This window comes from Eptesicus fuscus, chromosome 9 (genome assembly GCF_027574615.1).
Source record: "Eptesicus fuscus isolate TK198812 chromosome 9, DD_ASM_mEF_20220401, whole genome shotgun sequence".
Taxonomy (NCBI): Eukaryota; Metazoa; Chordata; class Mammalia; order Chiroptera; family Vespertilionidae; genus Eptesicus; species Eptesicus fuscus.
Window position 1 is genome coordinate 17417450 of NC_072481.1, and position 19775 is coordinate 17437224.

General features: G+C 40.0%; 1 protein-coding gene across 2 annotated transcripts; it reads left to right on the top strand.

Moving 5' to 3' along the window:
- The first annotated feature begins 856 nt into the window (after positions 1–856).
- On the top strand, positions 857–4003 carry MED18 (mediator complex subunit 18). 2 transcript variants are annotated; one of them, XM_008147989.3, is made up of 3 exons: positions 857–1259; positions 1660–1801; positions 2787–4003. In XM_008147989.3, exons 2-3 carry the CDS (start codon positions 1729–1731, stop codon positions 3338–3340), a joined length of 627 nt encoding a protein of 208 aa, XP_008146211.1. In that variant the 5' UTR covers positions 857–1259; positions 1660–1728; the 3' UTR covers positions 3341–4003. The 2 variants fall into 2 exon arrangements, with proteins under 2 accessions (XP_008146211.1, XP_054576615.1); XM_054720640.1 differs by having other exon boundaries at positions 879–896.
- Positions 4004–19775: the final 15772 nt, after the last annotated feature.

The following is a 19775-nucleotide window of genomic DNA, read 5'->3' on the forward strand; positions in this document are numbered from 1 at the left end:
AAACATGATGGGCTGCCTCCTGCACGCCCCCTACTGGGGATCTACCCAATCAACTGAGCCAGACTGGTCAGGGCTAGAAATGGCAGATTGTATAATAATTAAGAGGTGGGCTCTGAAGTCAGCAGCTCATATCTGTACACCTGGCTCTCCACTCCCTGCATGTTATTAAATTCTCTAAGTTTCCCCATCTGTAAAATTACAGTAATAACTGCACTTGGCTCATCAGGCTGCTGTGAAGATCAATTTTAAATTTTTGATATTTTGTTTATTAAGGATTCTTTTGTATTAAATTAGCAAGATATTGCATTAAAATATTATTTCTCTTAGTTACTGAGATTCCTGGTGTCCCCTTACAGTTTTCTATGTAGGAGAGTGCCTCATTCACCTAACTCTAGTGCCCACTTTACAGAAAAACTCCGTTCAATGAATATTCCTTGAATTTACTTACCTCCCTGCATTTCTAAATTGAAGTAAAATATACACAGCAAACAAATATAACGTATATTGCTGAGCTCCCTAACTGTTCATAACATTATGCTAAGCAGTAAAGGGGGTCTTTTAATGTTCACCTTCAGGTACCCAACAAGAAGTGTTTTATGTCTCTCCTCCTCTGTCGGCAGTTCCCTGCCCCAGGCTCTCTTTTCCCCGTCAGTTCCAAGAGATTTCCTAGACAAAAACACCTCCGCGTCGTGGAACTCGGAAAAAAATAAACGTTTTCCGGGAGGCGAGTCTATGACGTCAATCCGCCCCCTCCCGCCCCACAGGCAATACGCTTCCAAGGAGGCCGCCATCTTTCCTACGGCGTCGTATCTCGCGCATGCGCTTCTGCTTGCCGGGAAGAAGCGCGCCTTTTAAGCCCTCTCGGTACCCGTACGTCGCGGGACGGCTGTGCGGAGGTTTGCGCGACGTCGGCTTTGTGGCGGAAGCAGGAAAAGGAGGAGGAAGTGTTGCCCTGTGCAGGGGGCTTTAACTTTAGGGCTGGGGGCGAATTGTTTCTCAAAAGCTCCGAGGTGCTTGGGTGGCTGTAGCTCCTCGCTGGGCGAGAGGCGGCTACAGCGCGCGCGGAGGTGTCCGTGGACCCGAGTTCGCGATGCTGGCCTAGGAGCACCGAAACCGTTCTAAAGGGGCCACCCGCTTCCGCCTGGCTCGCTTTAAGGGGTGTGTTCAGAGTGGCGGGAGGCCTAGATTGCCCTCTGGTCCGGCCTCTGCCACCGATTTCTGTGCGCCCTTGTTCCCTCTGAATCTCAACATCCTCACCTGTAAGTTGAACAAGTCCCGTACGTCACCATTCAGTTCTTCTGAATGTTATTGCATGTTCATTATGCTATCTGAGCAACAAAGCTTTGGGGGTTTTAAATATCGTTGGCCCCATTTTATAAGGAAGACATTGAGTGAGAGGTTTGATGACTTCCTCAAGATTACACAGAAAAGTTCTACAAGTTTCAGACCTTGGGACTAGAAGATGATGCTGAGACTCCAGGAACAGGTCTCCTGTGTATATTTCTGTACCATCAGTTCCTGCAACTGGCCTATGGCAGTTACTCAAAAAGTTCTGAATGGATGATGAATCTTTTTTTTTTTTTATGTCAAGGTCAATGACATAAGCACATCTGGTGTCTCCATATCTCTGATGTATTAACAAGTGTAACTCTTCTCCAGGTGTATCCTGTGCTTTTCTTGATTGGGGACACCGAATCCAGTCTCAGTTCTTCAACTGAATCAGACACCATGGAGGCACCCCCCGTCACGATGATGCCTGTTACCGGGGGCACCATTAACATGATGGAGTACCTGCTGCAGGGTAAGTGAACCAGGGAGCTTGGATTACCAGTTTCCCCTTCTATTCAGCTTCTGTGGAGATGACACGCTGTTTTACAAAGGCAGCCTGCATAGTGTCTGCATTCCAATAGACTTAATTTTTTTTTTACTCTTAATTATGGTCACAAACACATAAAATTAAACTTACCATCATAAACACTTTTAAGTAGTGTTAAGTATATTCACATTGTTGTACGGCTGATCTCTAGAACTTTTTCATCTTGCAAAACTGAAACTATACCCATTAAACACTAATTTCCCTTTGTCCTTACCCCAGCGCTTGGCAACCTTTCTACTTTCTGTTTCTGATTTTTGACACTTTAGATAGATACCGTATATGAGTGGAATCATACAGTTTTTGTCTTTTTATAACTGGCTTATTTCACTTAATATAATGTACTAGAGGTTCATCCATATTGTAATATATATGACAGGATCTCTTTATTTAAGGCTGAATAATTTTATGTACATACCACATTTCTTTATCCATTCATCTGTTGATGTACGTTTGGGATGTTTCCACTTCTTGGTTATTGTGAATAATGCTGCAGTCAACATGGGTATGCAAATACCTCATCAAGATCCTGCTATGAATTCTTTTGGATATATACCTAGAAGTGAGCTTACTAGATTATATGGTAATTCTATGATACTGTTATCAGCTCCATCTTCTAGATCAGGAGACAGAGATTTTGTGCCCCAAGCCTGTTGGTGATTAGCAATGTTAGAGAAGGCCTGAAGACTTTCTAGTACCAAACAAGACAAGGCAAAACATTGACAAGGGATTAACTTTTTTTATGTTATGCAATACCTTGGCAGCATAATCTCTATAAAATCTTATACACTAGGCCTATGCTTTACAAAACACTGCACTAAACTGTTTGTTTCATTTACGTTCTTTTAATCTTTTACTAATTCCATTACCCAAAATGAAATATGAGACTCAGTAGTGCTTTTTCCTTCTTAAGGAAGTGTTTTAGATCACAGCTTGGAAAGCCTTATCCATCGCCTTCGTGGTTTGTGTGACAACATGGAACCTGAGACTTTCCTGGACCATGAGATGGTATTCCTCCTTAAAGGCCAGCAGGCCAGTCCATTTGTTCTAAGGGCCCGGCGCTCTATGGATAGGGCAGGGGCACCCTGGCATCTACGCTACCTGGGACAGCCTGAAGTGGGAGACAAAAACCGCCATGCCCTGGTGAGAAACTGCGTGGACATTGCAACATCTGAGAACCTCACTGACTTCCTGATGGAAATGGGCTTCCGCATGGACCATGAGTTTGTAGCCAAAGGACACTTGTTCCGGAAGGGCATCATGAAGATTATGGTGTACAAGATCTTCCGTATCCTGGTGCCTGGAAGCACAGACAGCACTGAGGCCTTGTCACTCTCCTATCTTGTGGAACTAAGTGTTGTTGCCCCAGCTGGGCAGGACATGGTCTCTGATGACATGAGGAACTTTGCAGAGCAGCTAAAACCTCTAGTTCACCTAGAGAAAATAGACCCCAAACGGCTCATGTGACTAAGACAGTCTGTCCACCATTGGGGCCTATCTTCCCCTGTTACAAAAAAGACATTATAATTGTCCCATTTCACTACTGCCAGCCAGGCATCCTTCCCTCAGGAAGGAGGACAGTAAAAACTTAATTGGTTCTTTTCTGTTTTCCTCAGGTGGCAAGTTCACTTTTGTGACAGCCTTTCTAAATTAAAGGCTCAGGAAAACATGGAGAATCTATTTAATCCTTCTGCATAAAGAGAGGAAATGAGAATAAATTAACTTCTAGAAAGAAAAATCTCTTAATTGTTTTTGCCATTTGTGTGTAAGGTTTGTAAAATAAGACTGAGCTCAGATTATGTGGTAATAAAGGCTATGAAGGGAAATGTCTGTATTTCTGACTCTACCCAATTACTCTGCTAGTTTGGGACGGATTCATTACTATTTGGAGTTAAAAAACTGACAGTTTTAAGTTTTAATTTTGGAACAGATGATCGTTTTTACCTCTCATAAAAGCATGTGTTTGTTGTTGAAAAAAATTTAAATATAAAAATAAGAAAAATAACCTGTAATCTTAATATTCAAAGAAATGTACTATTTCTATTTTGGTATACTATATCTTCCTAGTCTTTATTTTTGTAAATTTATGTATATGAGATACACTTATTTTATAAAAATACTCTGTACATACTGGTTTGCAACCTTTTTTGTTTACTATTAACATCTTTCTAGGGTATTAGGCTACAGTGTCCTTCTATAAAAACAAACACAAAACTCATTTATTGAGTTCTTATATATGTCAGCACTATCCTAAGTGCTTTATGTATGTTAATTAGTCTTCACATTAGACTTATTTTATAAACAGGGAAACTGAAGTGCAAAGATATTAACTAGCTTTCCCTGAGCTATACAGATACTAATCAGCAGAGCAGATATTTAAATATTGAGAATTCTAATTGCTATTTATGTCCCATCACATGGTTTTTCCATAACTACATTGATTCCCCTACTTTGGGATTTTTAGTTTGATCCCAATGCTTTGCTTTTCCAAACAGTCCTGCAATGCTAGTGCTTTTAATTAAATCTTTGTTGACATGTATGATTATTCTTTAAATTCTAGGGAACTGCTGAGTCAAAGAGTATGCACAACATGCACTATGTTTTTAAAATATATTTTTATTGATTACAGAGAGGAAGGGAGAGGAAGATAGAGAGAAACATCAATGATGAGAGAATCATCAATCAGCTGCCTCCTGCATGCTCCACACTGGGGATTGAGCCTGCAACCCGGGCATGTGCCCTGCCCAGGAATCGAACTGTGACCTCCTGGTTCATAAGTTGATGCTCAACCACTGAGCCACACCAGCTGGGCTACATGCACTATTTTAAGACTTCTGCCAAATGCCTTGCCAAATGCCTTCCAGAAATGTCCGGGTTTCCACTCCTACCCGCTGTAAATGAGGTTTCCAACACTGCCGGCAAAACTGGGTGTGGCTATGAAATCGTAATTTCCAAAGTATTCATCAGTGAGGTTTAAATTTTTATCTTTACTGGGCATTTTTTTCTTATGTAAATTCTCTTCATTGCTCATCTTTATTAATTTATAAGAATATTTTATGTAATTTTTCCCACTTACCATTTGACTTTCAATGGATTCTTTTAGAGTAACATCTTAGTGGGATAAATGTTGATCATTTTAATACCTACAAAGTTGTTTTTGTAAAATAGGTTTTTATTGATTTGAGAGAGAGAGAAACATCGATGTGAGAAACTATTGGTTGCCTCTGTGAGAGAGAGACATTGTGTATAGGGTGCCTCCTATACACAAACTTGAAATCTGGGTATGTGCCCTGACTAGGTATTGAACCAGTGCACAGGACAATACTCAACCAACTGAGCCACATTGGCCAGGGCTTACAGAGTTTTTAATACACTGGAGAGAGTTTGGCTTGCTAAAAACAGGTTACTCAAATTTTTCATTTTCTGAGCTACATATGGATAAATCATAATTCTGTTTATCCCTCAGTTTGCCACTCTGATAGGTGCTTTAAATGTTTTAACTCATATATTTCTCACAACCACCATATGAGGTAGATAATTACTCTCATTTTATAGATGAGAGTGAGACACAGGTTACTTAAATTTTCTACTTCCTTTTTTTTTTTTTTAATGTATTGGGGTGACATTGGTTAATAAAATTATCTACTCCCATTATTCAAAGTCAGAACTAATAAGTGGTGGAGCCTGAATTTCAACTCAGGCAGCCTCACTCCAGAATCCAGGAACATAACCACTGTGGGTTCAACATGTTTTAGTCGCTTGAAGATAGAAACCTAGATTATCTTCACCTCTATTACCATAAAAAATGCTAAAATAAGCAAACTTATAATTGTGTAAATATTCCTCTGAGTCATATATCTATGGGCATGTTTAATTTTTGCCAAATATTGCCAGATTACTTTTAAGAATAGTTGTACTACTAGAGGCCCAGTGCACAAAATTCGTGCATGGAGGGTGGGGGATTCTCAGCCCGGCCTGCCCCCTCTCACAATCTGGGACCCCCCTTGGGGGATGTCTGAATGCCAGCAGGATTGGGCCTAAACCAGCAGTCAGACATCCCTCTCACAATCTGGGACCACTGGCTCCTAACCGCTCGCCTGCCTGCCTGCCTGCCTGATCGCCCCTAACTGCCTCTGCCACGGCTTCGTCTGGAAGGACATCCAGAATGACGTCTGGAAGGTTGTTCGACTGTCCGGTCTAATTAGCATATTATGCTTTTATTATTATAGATTATTGCCAGTGCACAAGAACTCATATCAACATCCTCACCAATCTTTGGTGTTATCCATCTTCCTCATTTTTGTCAGTTTGATGGATGGAAAGTGGTATATCTTATTTTTTGCTTTTACGTTTTTATTTTGTTTTTTATTAAAGTACTAGAGGTCCGGTGCGTGACATTCGTGTACTGGGAGGGGGGTGATCCCTTAGTCCGGCTGCACCCTCTCACAGTCCGGGACCCCTCAGGGATGTCCCTGGGGAGCGAGCCTAAACCGGCAGTCGGATATCCCCCAAAGGGTCCTTAGCACTGCTGCGAGCCCAGCTTCTGGATGAGTGGTGCTCCCACTGTGGGAGCGCACTGACCACGAGGGGACAGCTCCTGCATTGAGCGTCTTCCCCCTGTTGGTCAGTGCGCATCACAGCGACCAGTTGTTCCACCATTCGGTCGATTTTCATATTAGCCTTTTATTATATAGAATAATTGACATACAACATTATATTGGTTTCTGGTGTACAACATCATGATTTGATATTTCTATACATTGCACAATGATCATCACCATAGGTCTAGTTACCCTCTGTCATTATACAAAGTTAATAATTCAATATTATTGACTATAGTCCCCATGTGGTACATTATATCCCTGTGACTTATTTATTTTGAACTTATTTATTCTGATCACCTTCATCCATTTCAACCACCCTAAAGCTCTTGGTTGTTTGATTTGCATTTCTCTGATTACAATGAAATTAGAGCCTTTTTTCCTGTACTTTTTTAATATATGAAATTGTATAGACTACTTAGTATGTGAAACTAAGATATCTATAACTTTTGCTTATTTTTCTACTTGCTTTCCTTGGTATTAATCCTTGGTATATTCTAGACATTAATCCTTTGTTAATTTTAAACACTGCAAATACTTCCTCCCAGTATCTATTTATGTCCTTGCCTATTTTTTTCTGTTAGATTGCATGCCTGGTTGGTTTGCAGGAATTGTGTATTTTCTAGACATTATTCTGTGTTTATATTAAACATTGCAGATACTGTCTCCCATTTTGTCACCTTCCTTAATGTTAACTTTGTGATGTCATTAATTAAGCAGATGTCCTAAATTTTGGCCTTATAGTTTAGAGTCTTGTTTAGGAAGTCTATATTTACTCCTAGGTAATATATATGTTCCTGTATTAGCTTTATTTAACTTTCACATTTTGGTACTTAACCCATCTGGAGTCCACCTGTAACATGGTTTCAAGTAAAAATCCAGCTATTTTCCCCATATGGTGAATTCCTTTTTCTATCACGTCTGAAAAACAATCTTTTCAGTGCTTTGTGATGCCACCTTTATCACATATTAGGTTCCCATGTATGTACTTAATTTCTAAGCTCTCCAATCTATTCCCTTGGTCTTTTTCTTTGTGTCAGTGCCAGCAACATAAATGTTTTTATTACTGAGGCTTTGCGGTAGAGCCAGTTCTACCAGTAGGACAGGTATCCCTACTTTTATTTTCCCCTCAAAATAGACTTGGCTTTCGTAGACCTTTTATTCTTTCACATTCATTTTAGAGTAAGTTTTAGTTTCTCAACATTATTATTGGAATTTTATTATAAAGGTACAGATTAACTTGGGGAGAACTGACATCTCTGACTGGAACATGCCTCCCCAGAATTCAGCGTGGTAGGCTTGCTTCACCTCTTTCACGTCTCTGCTTAACATGTCAGAGAAGCCTTCCCTGATCATCTTAAGTTAAGTAGCACACTCACTCCCCATCACTCTCTCTTTATCTTATTTAATCTTTTTCATAGCTTTTGCTACTAAATGACTTTAGGTTATTTATTCACTGCTTTTCTATCAGAATGTAAGATTCATGATGATAGGCAATTTGTTCTCTGCTGTATCCCTAGCACCCAAAACAATGCCTACCCTATGGTAGTCACTCTGAATATTTGTTCAACAAATGAGTAAATTCTTTACAGTACTGAGGTTATCCTAATTGTGACATTTATTCTGGTCTTCTTATGTCCCTTAATGGAGTTTAAATTTTTTCTTGATAAACTTCTTGGGCATTGCTTTTGGGCCAATTACTATAGATCAGGAGTTGGCAGATTATATCTGTGAGCCTGCTGTTTTGGTAAATAAAGATTTATTGGAACATCCACATGCATTCATTTAAATATGGTGTATGGCTTTTTAAGAAAATATATTTTTATTGATTTCAGAGAGGGAGAGATAGAAACATCAATGATGAGAGAGAATCATTGATTGGCTGCTTCCTGCACGCCTCCCACTGGGGATCCTGCAACCTGGGCATGTGCCCTGACCGGGAATCGAACCGTGACCTCCTAGTTCATAGGTTAACGCTCAACCACTGAGTCACGCCAGTCAGGCTGTATATGGCCTCTCTTGTACTACAATGACAGAGTTGAGTGGCTGCAACGAAGACCATGTGGAAACTACTGTCTGGCCCTTTAGAGAAGAAGTTTGCTGATCTTTATAGATTATCATTTAGTTGCTATTATAGATTGTGTTATAGTTTCCTTTCACTTAAGGTAGTTATTTCTGGCTTAGAAGAACACTGTTAGTTTTTGTAAGATGATTTCTATTCTTAAAAATGTGATTAATATGCCCTGACCGTTTTGGCTCAGTGGATAGAGCGTCAAACCTTCACACTGAAGGGTCCCGGGTTTGATTCCAGTCAAGAGCATGTACCTTGGTTGTGGGCACATCCCCAGTAGGAGGTGTGCAGAAGGCAGCTGATTGATGTTTCTCTCTCATCGATGTTTCTAACTCTCTATCCCTTTCCCTTCCTCTCTGTAAAAAATCAATAAAATATATTTTTTTAAATGTGATTAATAACTCTTCCATAGCCCTAACCTGTTTGGCTCAGTGGATAGAGCGTCGGCCCGCAGACTGAAGGGTCCCAGGTTCGATTCCAGGTCAAGGGCATGTACCTTGGTTGCGGGCACATCCCAGTAGGGGGTGTGCAGGAGGCAGCTGATCAATGTTTCTCTCTCATCGATGTTTCTAACTCTCTCTCACTCTCCCTTCCTCTCTGTAAAAAATCAATAAAATACATTAAAAAAATAACTCTTCCATAGTTCTGTTAGTTTGCCTGCTGCTGATGTTTTTCATATAGACTATCATATCACTGGCAAGAGTGGCAAGCAGGAAGAGTACATATCTCTCTCACCTTTTCTTGTCTAAAATAATCGGCAGCCCTAGCTGGTTTGGCTCAGTGGATAGAGCATCAGGCCGTGGACTGAAGGGTCTCAGGTTCAATTCTGGTCAAGGGCATGTACTTCAGTTGCAGGCTCAATTCCTGGCCCTGGTCAGGTATATACAGGAGGCAACCAGTCTATGTGTCTCTCTCACATCAATGTTTCTCTCTCTCTCTCTGTCTCTCCCCCTCCCTTCTACTCTCTCTAAAAATCAATGGAAAAAATATCCTCTGTGAGGATTAACAAAAAACAAACAAAAAGAATTGGGGAGACTCTCAAATACTCTAGATAACACTGCTGATAATAATGAGCATCCATAACTGAGTCCTAATCTCAATGCTATTGCATTGTTTCTCTATTAAGAATGAAAAAAATCCTGTGATTTTTTTATCCTTTCGTCCATTAATGTGGTAAATTATATCAAAATATTTTTTGTTGTTGGGCTATTGTACTCCTGGGATAATTCCTATGCATCATGATATTATCTCTTAAATACACTGTTGGATTTGAGTACCTATTATTTTGTTTAGGATATTTGCATTGTGGACTACCTTAATTGCCATCCAGAGATATATGCAATGTGACTACTCCCTATTTTTCCAACCTCTCCCTGGAACTCTAATGTAAGCACTGTGTGAGATGCTGGGTTACAGCAATGGCTAAGATACAGTCCTAGTCCTTAATAGTGCCCATTATAATGGCAGAAACAGACATTTATACAATCTGTATAGTCATAAAAGCTGTGCGAACAAAAGGCTCCTTCCCAAAGCAAATACATATTTAACAGTGACCAAGCAGGTCTGCTTCCCTTTCCTTGGATAGACCTCAGTACTCTTGCTTATGCCCTTTCACCTTTGCCTTTTCCACTCAGATCGGCCTATGTGACTCCTACACAACCAAAAAGCAAGATCCAACAACGGGAAGCATGTAACATAGAGGTTAAGGCTCAGGCTTGAGAGACAAATAGGTTCCAATTCCAGCCATATCATTTACTAGCGATGTGACCTGGGACACATTGCGTTACCTCCCAAAGAATCCATTTCCTCATCAGTCAAATTGAGAATAATAATACCTTCATCACACAGAGGATACAGTGAACTAACCTATGTGAAGGCTTTCGACACATGCCTGACAAGTCGCCAGGGTTTTCCCTTTCTGTCCTTCTGCGATTATTCCTGGATCACAAAGTCTCTTTCTTCTGACTTCTGATATTTGATGGCAGCTAAGTAGCATTACTTGTTTCACATTTCAGCATATTCCCTATACAGTAATTCTTTGTATCTTGGCTTCTAGTGCTACAATTTAATAGCTGTTTATGTCTTGGACAAATTATTTAAACTCTCAGAATGTCTATTTTCTCACCTGTAAAACAATCATAGCCCTAGCTGGTTTGGCTCTGTGGATAGAGCGTCATCCTGCGGACTGTTCAATTCCGGTCAAGGGCACATGCAGGGTTAGGAGCTTGATCCCCAGGAGGGGGCATGCAGGAGGCAGCCGATCACTGATTCTCATCATGGATGTTTCTATCTCTCCCTCTCCCTTCTTCTCTGACATTAATAAAAATATATTTTTTAAAAATGATAATTACGATACCTATGCTATAGAGTGGTCATATGAAGTAAATGATCAATATAAATAAAGACCTAACAGAGTGCTTAACACATAAGTGCTTAATACTTAGCCAGTTTCAAGTTTAGTATTATTAACAAGACTGTATGCTTCTTAAGGAAAGGAATTGTGTTTGTAGTACTGTAACTAACATAAGAGCACAGACCTTGGAATTTTGAGTTCAAACTGAACTCAACTACAAGTAGGTTGCTCAAGCTGGGTAACCTTAACCTTTCTAGGCCTTAGTTTTTTTATCTTTCAAAATGGGGAGGATAACAGAACCCAGCTCCTAAAGCGTTCTATTGAGATAATTCACTCATTTAACACTTACCACAGTGCCTGGCATAAATACTGATTTATTGATCAATTCTTAGGTGCCAGGTAATGTGCTAAATATTTTATTTAACATTGCTCTAAATATTTTATTTCTGTGAACCCCACAACCCTTGCCTACCTAAGTGCAACTCATATAATAATCTTTCAAATATTTATTGAATGAATGAGTGAGTGAATTAGTGAATGCTGAGTTGCCTACCACAAGAATCGTGCCTGTGTAAGCTGGTTTGTCCCAGGTTAACACTCCTCATTCCTCTGTGATGAGTTAGTGTGTAAGCCATGAGATTCTGCATCTGCAAAAAGCTGGAGGAGATGATGGAAAGGGGGACTTTTTATAGCATGGCTTTTTTTACTCTGGAGAAATCACTCATCCGTTAGTGCTCTAATTTATTTATCAAAACTGGTAAAATTCATTTTTAAAAGCTGCTTCAGGCAAAAGTGTTAAAATTTAAAACATTTGAGGTCATGGAGAATATGGAGAAAGGAACACCTTTTTGGAGGAAATAAAAACGGATGCAGCTGTTTTTGAGGGCATTTAGCCTACCTGGCCCATGGGTAAACATTATATAGATATAAGCTGTAATTATTATGTGAAAAACAAAGTCTCAAAACAACATGTATGTTACGCTATTTTTTTATAAAACATTTACTTAGAGCCCAGTTGGCGTGGCTCAGTGGTTGACCCAGCTGGCGTGGCTCAGTGGTTGAGCATCAAACTATGAACCAGGAGGTCACTGGTTCGATTCCCGATCAGGGCACATGCCCAGGTTGTGAGCTTGATCCTCAGTGTGGGTTGTGCAGGAGGCAGCCAATCAATGATTCTCTCTCATCATTGATATTTCTATCTCTCTCCAACTTCTTTCCTCTCTGAAATCATTAAAAAATATATTTTAAAAAATGTACATAGTGAAAATAGTATGAAAGTAAATACTTCAAAATGTTAATAGTTACTGCTTGGTATTGGAAATATGCTGTACTTTTTGTTTTTGCCTATCTTTTTTTTCGATGACTATATTTCTTGTGTAATTTTAAAATAATAATAACTAAAAACAAAACAGAAAAAGATTATTTCTTTAGTAGGGGAGCAAGGGTTTCTGGAACTTCCCATCCTATCTGTGCCCTGATTTTCAGCCAGTGTGGCTGGTACAAGAATGTGAAGGAGGCGTCAGTCTTCTCGATTCACTTTAAAATGCGATCCTACCTCTTTCAAAGTTGAGAAGCTCCCACACCCAGGATGCTCTTAGACAGTGACGGGTTCTTAGTAACATGGGGCCAACAGTATGGAGCCAAGGCTGAACTCCAGAGGTAGACAGGATGTGAGTCATCACATTGGCATTTCTTGTCAAGTTGACTACAGTTGTTTCTGTGTTTTTTCTTGGAGGTGTGAATGTGAAGTGATGAGATTAATTAAAAACACAAACAAATACATCAGAAGATAAACATCTAAATAACTGGTTCCCTTCAAAGTACTTCTTTTGAAAACTCACACATTATTTACAAATTTTACCATTTGTTCAAATAAATTTTTTTTATTTTGCAGGGGGAAAGGGAAGTCAAACCTATTGACTTCAAAATCAGTTGGTATAAAATATTTTTCTGGCTCCTAATGTATTAAAATTGTGATACTGCCCGGATGGTGTGGCTCACTGGTTGAGAGTGAACCCTTGAACCAGGAAGTCACGGTTCTATTCCTGGTCAGGGCACATGCCTGGGATGCAGGCTCAATCCCCAGTAGGGAGCATGCAGGAGGCAGGTGATCAATGATTCTCATCATTGATGCTTCTATCGTTCCCTCTCTCTTCCTCTGAAATCAATAAAAAATATGTATATTTTTTAAATTGTGATACCAAGTGCTTTTTTTAATGCAGTCAAATGGGTATTCTAATATTTCTAGTGTCATTATAAATTAGTAAAAGCCTATTCAAAAGCAATTTATAAGTAAATATCTAGAATCATCAAATCTTTATACCCTCTTTTTTTTTTTTTTTTTAATCCTTATACCTTTTGGTCTAATATTGCCCATTTGGTAATCAAGGCTGAGGAAATAAGGTAAAGTATGGAAAAAGCTACATAATCCATATAATAAAAAACTTGAAGTCAATAATACTGTATTGCATACTTGAAAGTTGCTTAGAAAGTAGATTTTAAAAGTTCTCATTGCAAGAAAAAAATTTGTTAACTGTACAGTGATGGATGTTAAGTAAACTTATTGTGGTGATCATTTTGCAATATATACAAATATTGAATTATTATGTTGTATAACTGAAACTAATATAATGTTATATGTCAATTATACCTCAATTAAGAAAAAAAAAAAGAAACTTGAAACAACCTAAATATTCAGCAAAAGAGAATTAGATATTAGTAGTTAAGTAAATTCTGGCACATCCATTAAAATTATTATTATGAGGACTCCACAGCTACATGAAAATATGTTTAAGATATATTAAGTTAGGTTAACATGTTACAAGTTATTTGTATGCTATTACTACTATTTTCAAAACTGTATATTAAAGAAAGATAAGCAAAACACACCATAATGATAGTGGTTGTATTACAGAGGTAGGTTTATGGGTAATTTTTTTTTTTTTTGGTAATTTTTTAAAAAATCTAAGTGGATTTCATTGCTTTTAGCTTTTAAAAAAATTTTTTAAATTTTTATTTTTTAATATATTTTTATTGATTTAAGGGAGGAAGGGAGAGGGAGACAGAGATGGAAACATCAATGATGAGCCCTAACTGGTTTGGTTCAGTGGACAAGAGCAACAGCCTACGGACCTAAGGGTCCCGGGTTCTATTCCGGTCAAGGGCACCTACCTCAGTTGTAGGCTCCTCTCTGGCTGGAGCCTTGACCAGGACCCGTGCAGGAGGCAACCAATTGATGTGTTTCTTTCACATCAATATTTCTGTCTTTCCCTCTCTTCCACTCTCTCTAAAAATCAGTGGGAAAATATCCTCAGGTGAGGATTAAAAAACAACAACAACATCAATGATCAGAGAAAATCATTGATCAGCTACCTCCTGCATGCCCCCCCCCCGGGGATCGAGCCACAATCCGGGCATGTGCCCTGAATAGGAATCGAACCTCGACTTCCTGGTTCATAGGTGGATGCTCAACCACTGAGTCACACCAGCAGGGCCTTTTCTTGCATTTTTATGTTGAGACAAAGGGTAAACAAGCAGGTGAAAACATCATATGTTTGAACGCAACAGTGATCTTCCTGGTCCATCTGTCACAGAGACAATTCTGGGCATTTCCTTAGCTACACAGATTTCACTCCTGGCCATATCTGAATATCTGGAATGAGGCTGCATACCTCCCTGCCCACAGCCACAAGTAATCACGGTGACAGGTTGTTCATATGGCCCATGGCTGATGATTGCTTCCTTCAGGGAACTTTTTTCTTCCCAGTTTACTAAGCTCAGCTTGCACCCCATCCTTAATGGGGTCACTTATTTGCTTGACATTGACTTTTATTATATACTAGTTTCTTCTCTTTTCCACATAGATATAAAACAAGAATTAAAGGAAGTGTATCTAGCTTTGGCTGGGTGGCTCAGTTGGTTGGAGCATCATCCCGTGCTCCGAAAGGTTTCGGGTTCAATTCCCAGTCAGGACACATATCTAGGTTGCTAGTTTGATCCTGGGTTGGGGCGCTTATGGGAGGCAGCTGATTGATGTTTCTTTCTCACATCAATGTTTCTCTTCTCTCTCTCTCTCCCTCTCTTTTCCTCTCTCTAAAATCAATAAAAACATGTCCTGAATATTAAAATTTTAATAAATAAGTAACAGAAAGAAGGAAGTGTATCTCTTTTTTAAAAAATATTTTTTTTATTGATTTCAGAGAGGAAGGGAGAGGGAGAGAGAGATAGAAACATCAATGATGAGAGAGAATCATTGATTGGCCGCCCCCTACTGGGGATGGAGCCAGAAACCCGGGCACATGCCCTTCACTGGAATTGAACCAGGGAGACTTCAGTCTGCAGGCTGATGCTCTATCCATTGAGCCAAACCAGCCAGGGCAGGAAGTGTATCTTAATACCAAAAATTCCGAGCTTTCAATACTAATTAAATTTAAAGATAATTCAGGAGGCAAATTTGAGCAGAATTGAGTGATATAAATAATAGTATAAATATTTTGGGTGGACACTCTGTTTTAAGTCTGTTTTAAGACTTAACTAGTATCTAATTACTAGACCCATTGTTGGGTTTTTCCCCCTTGTTTCTTTACTTCCCTGGAGGGTTTTAAAAACACTGATATTTATTTCTCCTGTCTGGATGTGTATCTATGCAGATCATACCACATTTCCCTGGTTTTTACAAGCTAATTCTCCTTGCAGATATAGTGTGGTTGCAGTGGTCTAGAGCCCAAGTTTTGGAGTCAGACAGACCTGGGTTTGAATTCTAGCTCTTCTATTTACTAGCTCTGGGAACTCAGGCAAAAATCCCTGAAGTTCAATTTTCTCATCTATGAAATGGACAATATTAGAATCATTATTACTATGATATTAGCATTATAGAATGAACATGGATTAAGAGAATAGGGTTAAAACAGATAATAATGTAAACTGCTCAACACAATCTCACAGTATGTGTCTTTTAGTTATCATCATGATCATGTTTATTTTCATTAAGGTATCTCATGCAATGCTTGGCACATGGTTGATGCTCAAAACCTGGTAGCTATTACAGTAAGTTACCTACAGTTTCTAACTGCCAGGATTATGGCTTTGCTATTTAAATATTTTTATTTGTTAGCGATTAAGACAATCTTGGGGGGGGCAATGGTAAGATATGTACACATATAATACCTTAATAAAAAAATTTAAAAAAAGACAATCTTTAGCCTAGGACTTAGGAACTTGTTTTATCATCACTGTAACTCTGACAGCACTTACCACCATTACTGGTACATAGTAGGCACTCAGCACATAGCTGTTGAATAATATTCCATTGAACTGAACAGCTATTCAAACATTAGCAAAAGAGCTGTATCACTAAATAGTTGTCATTCCAAAACTGACAGCCAACCCTGACACAGACATGCTTGCACAGTTTGTAAGCCATGATTTCAACTTCCTGCATTGCAGACATCCCAGTTATAGTAATAGTTCATTCCACTCACATGACCCTTAGAAGAAAAGGACAAACTAATGGAAATATCTGCTAAGAAAAAACTTAGCTAAAAGAATGAGCTTTGGTCTAGGTATATAGATCTAGGCTTACTTCTGGGCTCCAGCACTGCCTAGTTATTTAATCTCTCTGAGAACATCAGTTTTCTCATCTGTGAAAAGGGTATATTCATAGCATCTACCTTACCAGGTTATTGTGAGAATAGTCACTTCTTTCAGGGAGCTTCCCTGCCGCCCATGGTAGGTTGGGTTCACTGTTACACTCTCCCTATAGTACCTGCCAATTACTCTTGATAATTACTTCCTTTCTGGATTGTGAACTCCCACAGGACAGGAATGGTGACTGTTTCATTCATTCCTATGTCCCCACTGCCTAACAGTCCCTTGGTACATAGTATTTTGGGTGAACTCTATTAACTGAGTGAAATAATAAGATAATAGTGCACACAAACACAGAGGCTAAATTTCGCAAGATCTCGATAAAAGGTACATATTGTTATTAACAACACTGTATTGGTGCTGAGTTTATTCACCTTGAGAAAACTAATATAGTTAGAGGAGCAACAAATTAGAGGTAGGTATTGTGAATCTAGCTCTATAGCTCATTTTTTATATATAATCCTTGGCCAAATCTTCATTCTCCTCACTTTTCCACTATTAAAATGGACATAAAATATTCACCCTGGTGTCCAACTTAACTTGGTTCTTATAAAGTCTGCCTTTTAGCCTGGCCTGTGTGGCTCAGTGGTTGATCATCGACCTATGAACCAGGAGGTTACGGTTTGAGTCCCGGTCAGGGCACGTGCCCAGGTTGTCGGCTCAGTCCCCAGTTGGGAGTGGGCAGGAGGCAGCCAGTCAATGATTCTCTCTCATCATTGATGTTTCTAGCTCTCTCTCCCTCTCCCTTCTTCTCTCTGAAACCAATAAAAAGTGTTTTAAAAAATAAAATAAAATCTGCCCTTTGCCAGACCACACCCGACAGGCTCTCCTGTGTATGCCCAGAGTTTCTAGATAGAGATCCTATACTGCCTAGTACTCCTCTGCTTTCTCAGCTGCTAATTGTTGACTTCTGACCCTTCTCCATTCTGATCCTATCTGGCTCCTTCGTTTTTTACACCAATTGGCTATCTCCTAGCTTTCCGCCCTGAACTACACTTGTCCGCACAATCAAGTCCAAAATCCTTAAGTGCTGACTGGAACCGCGTCTTCTTCCCACCGTTTTCTTGCTCACTGTGCTCCCGCCACCAGGCTTTCCTGAAGTGACCCGGTGGCACTAATCTTCCTGATTCAGGGCCTTTGGACCCACCAGCCTCTGCTTGGAGCGCTGTTTCCCCTACGCAACCTTCCCGTCTCAGCTTCTTCGGGGAGCATTACTTGGCTCCCTTGACAGAAATTAGTTTTCCCCTGTTATATGCCATCCTTCTTCCAGATCTGGTGTGGTACATTATCAGAGCTTCACATTTTATTCTATTTTTTAAAAAAGCTCACCCCAGGATATGTTTTTTTCCCCCTTTTTAAAAAAATTTATTGTCTAAAGTTTTACATAGGTCTCCTTTTTCCCCACTTGATCCCTCCCCTCCCCCAGCCATTCCCTCCCTGGGCAAGCCCCCACCACCCCAGTGTCTGTGTCCATTGGTTATGCTAGTATGCAAGGGTATGTTTATTGATTTTAGAGAGAGGGAGAGAAAGACAGAGGGAAAAAGTGAGGGGAGGAGGGAGGGGGACAGAGAGAGAAACATTGAGGTGAGAGAGAAATATCGGAAATATCTGTTGCCTCCTATACTAGCACCAACCAGGGACCAAAGGTGAAACCTAGGTGTGTGCCCTGACCGGGAACTGAACCCATGGCCTTTTGGTGTATGGGACAACGCTCCAACCAACTGAGCCACACGGGCAGGGCAGAGCTTCACATTTTAAAAGAGACGTTAAGAATCTGGACTAAATGTGAAATCTCTGTTTTTAATGATGGCAGGTAATTTAAAATGTGCAAATATTGAGGGCGGAACCAAAACATCTGTAGGTTAGCGACCGCCGGTGGCCTGCCTGTTTGCAACCTGAGTTGTCCAACCTTTGGCTACACTTGGAAACTATTGTGTTAATCGTCACTCCACTTGTTAACTGTCCACTCCGTGCCAGGCACTGTGCGTGGTGCTTTACACGGATGATTTCATGTAATATCCAAAACCACCCCTGAGGTGAGGTAAGGTTCAGAGAGGTTAAGACACTTGCCCCAAGTTACAAGCCTTAAGTGGTGGAGTTAGATGCTAAAGGCCTTCCCAACGGACTGTTGTGCATCAAGGTACAGTCTCTCAGTTTAGAATGACCAAGGTTTCTCAAAAGTTCTGCCTAATAACAACTACTATTTCTTGTGTGCTCACCATGCGCCAGGCATTGTGCTACACACTTCACATGATCTGATTCAATCTTCCCAACATACCAAGGAGCTACTGATATTTTTATCCTCATTTTATAGATTAGGAAACAGGTATAGAACAGGCTATCTGATTTACCCAAGGTGAGAACAGGATTCAAACCTAGACGATCTGATGCCACAGTTGCCACTCGTAGGAACCCCTCTGACCAATGTGGATTTGAGCTGAAGGGGAAAAGGGAAAATTTTATAAATCACTCTTTCTCCAATCTAGAGTCCCACAGAGGACTCAATTCTGCGAGGAATTCTGCCCCTTCCCTCAGCTATTTCCATGAACCTGTTATTGAGAGATGTGGCCTGCGGGTGGCAGCAACACCACGTCTCTAAATTCTGCCATGTGCAGCTATAGTGAGGAAGCTTCACAGTAGTCAGATTCACTCATTTGCATGTTGTTCTCTGATTGGCCCAACTAATTATTTACCAGTTAACTGGACTTGGTTCTTAGCCCAGTAAGAACTGCTAGGCTTGTAGAGCCACTCACAGTTGTGACAGAAGAGAGCTCAGAGGATTGGAAACCATGGTGAAGTCTTCCGGTCCAACAACCATTCTGATAATTTTCAACTATGCTGGCTGGAACTGTGTTTCAGTAGTCCCCCAACACTTTTTGAGCTTTTAGCTTTAAAAAAAAATTCCCTAGTTTGCTGTTGTTTTTAAGGTACCGTAAGATATACATTTAAGGAAAAATTCAATAGCACAAAAGTATACACAGTGTAAAGCTCGTCTCTATATCATGCTTATCCCAAGTCACCCAATTTTCCCACCCCAAAGGAAAGCTTGTGTATCCTTCCAGGTATAGACCACGGATATAAAAGTATATACAGAAATCCTAAAGAGATAAGTGACAACCTAAAACTAAGCCTCTATAAGAAAATATAGGGGGAGGCTTCTTGGGGTCTGAGCCTGGACTGCCCCTCCCTCAGGAGCCTGCTGCAGTCAGCCAGCCCTGCTCCACTGTAACC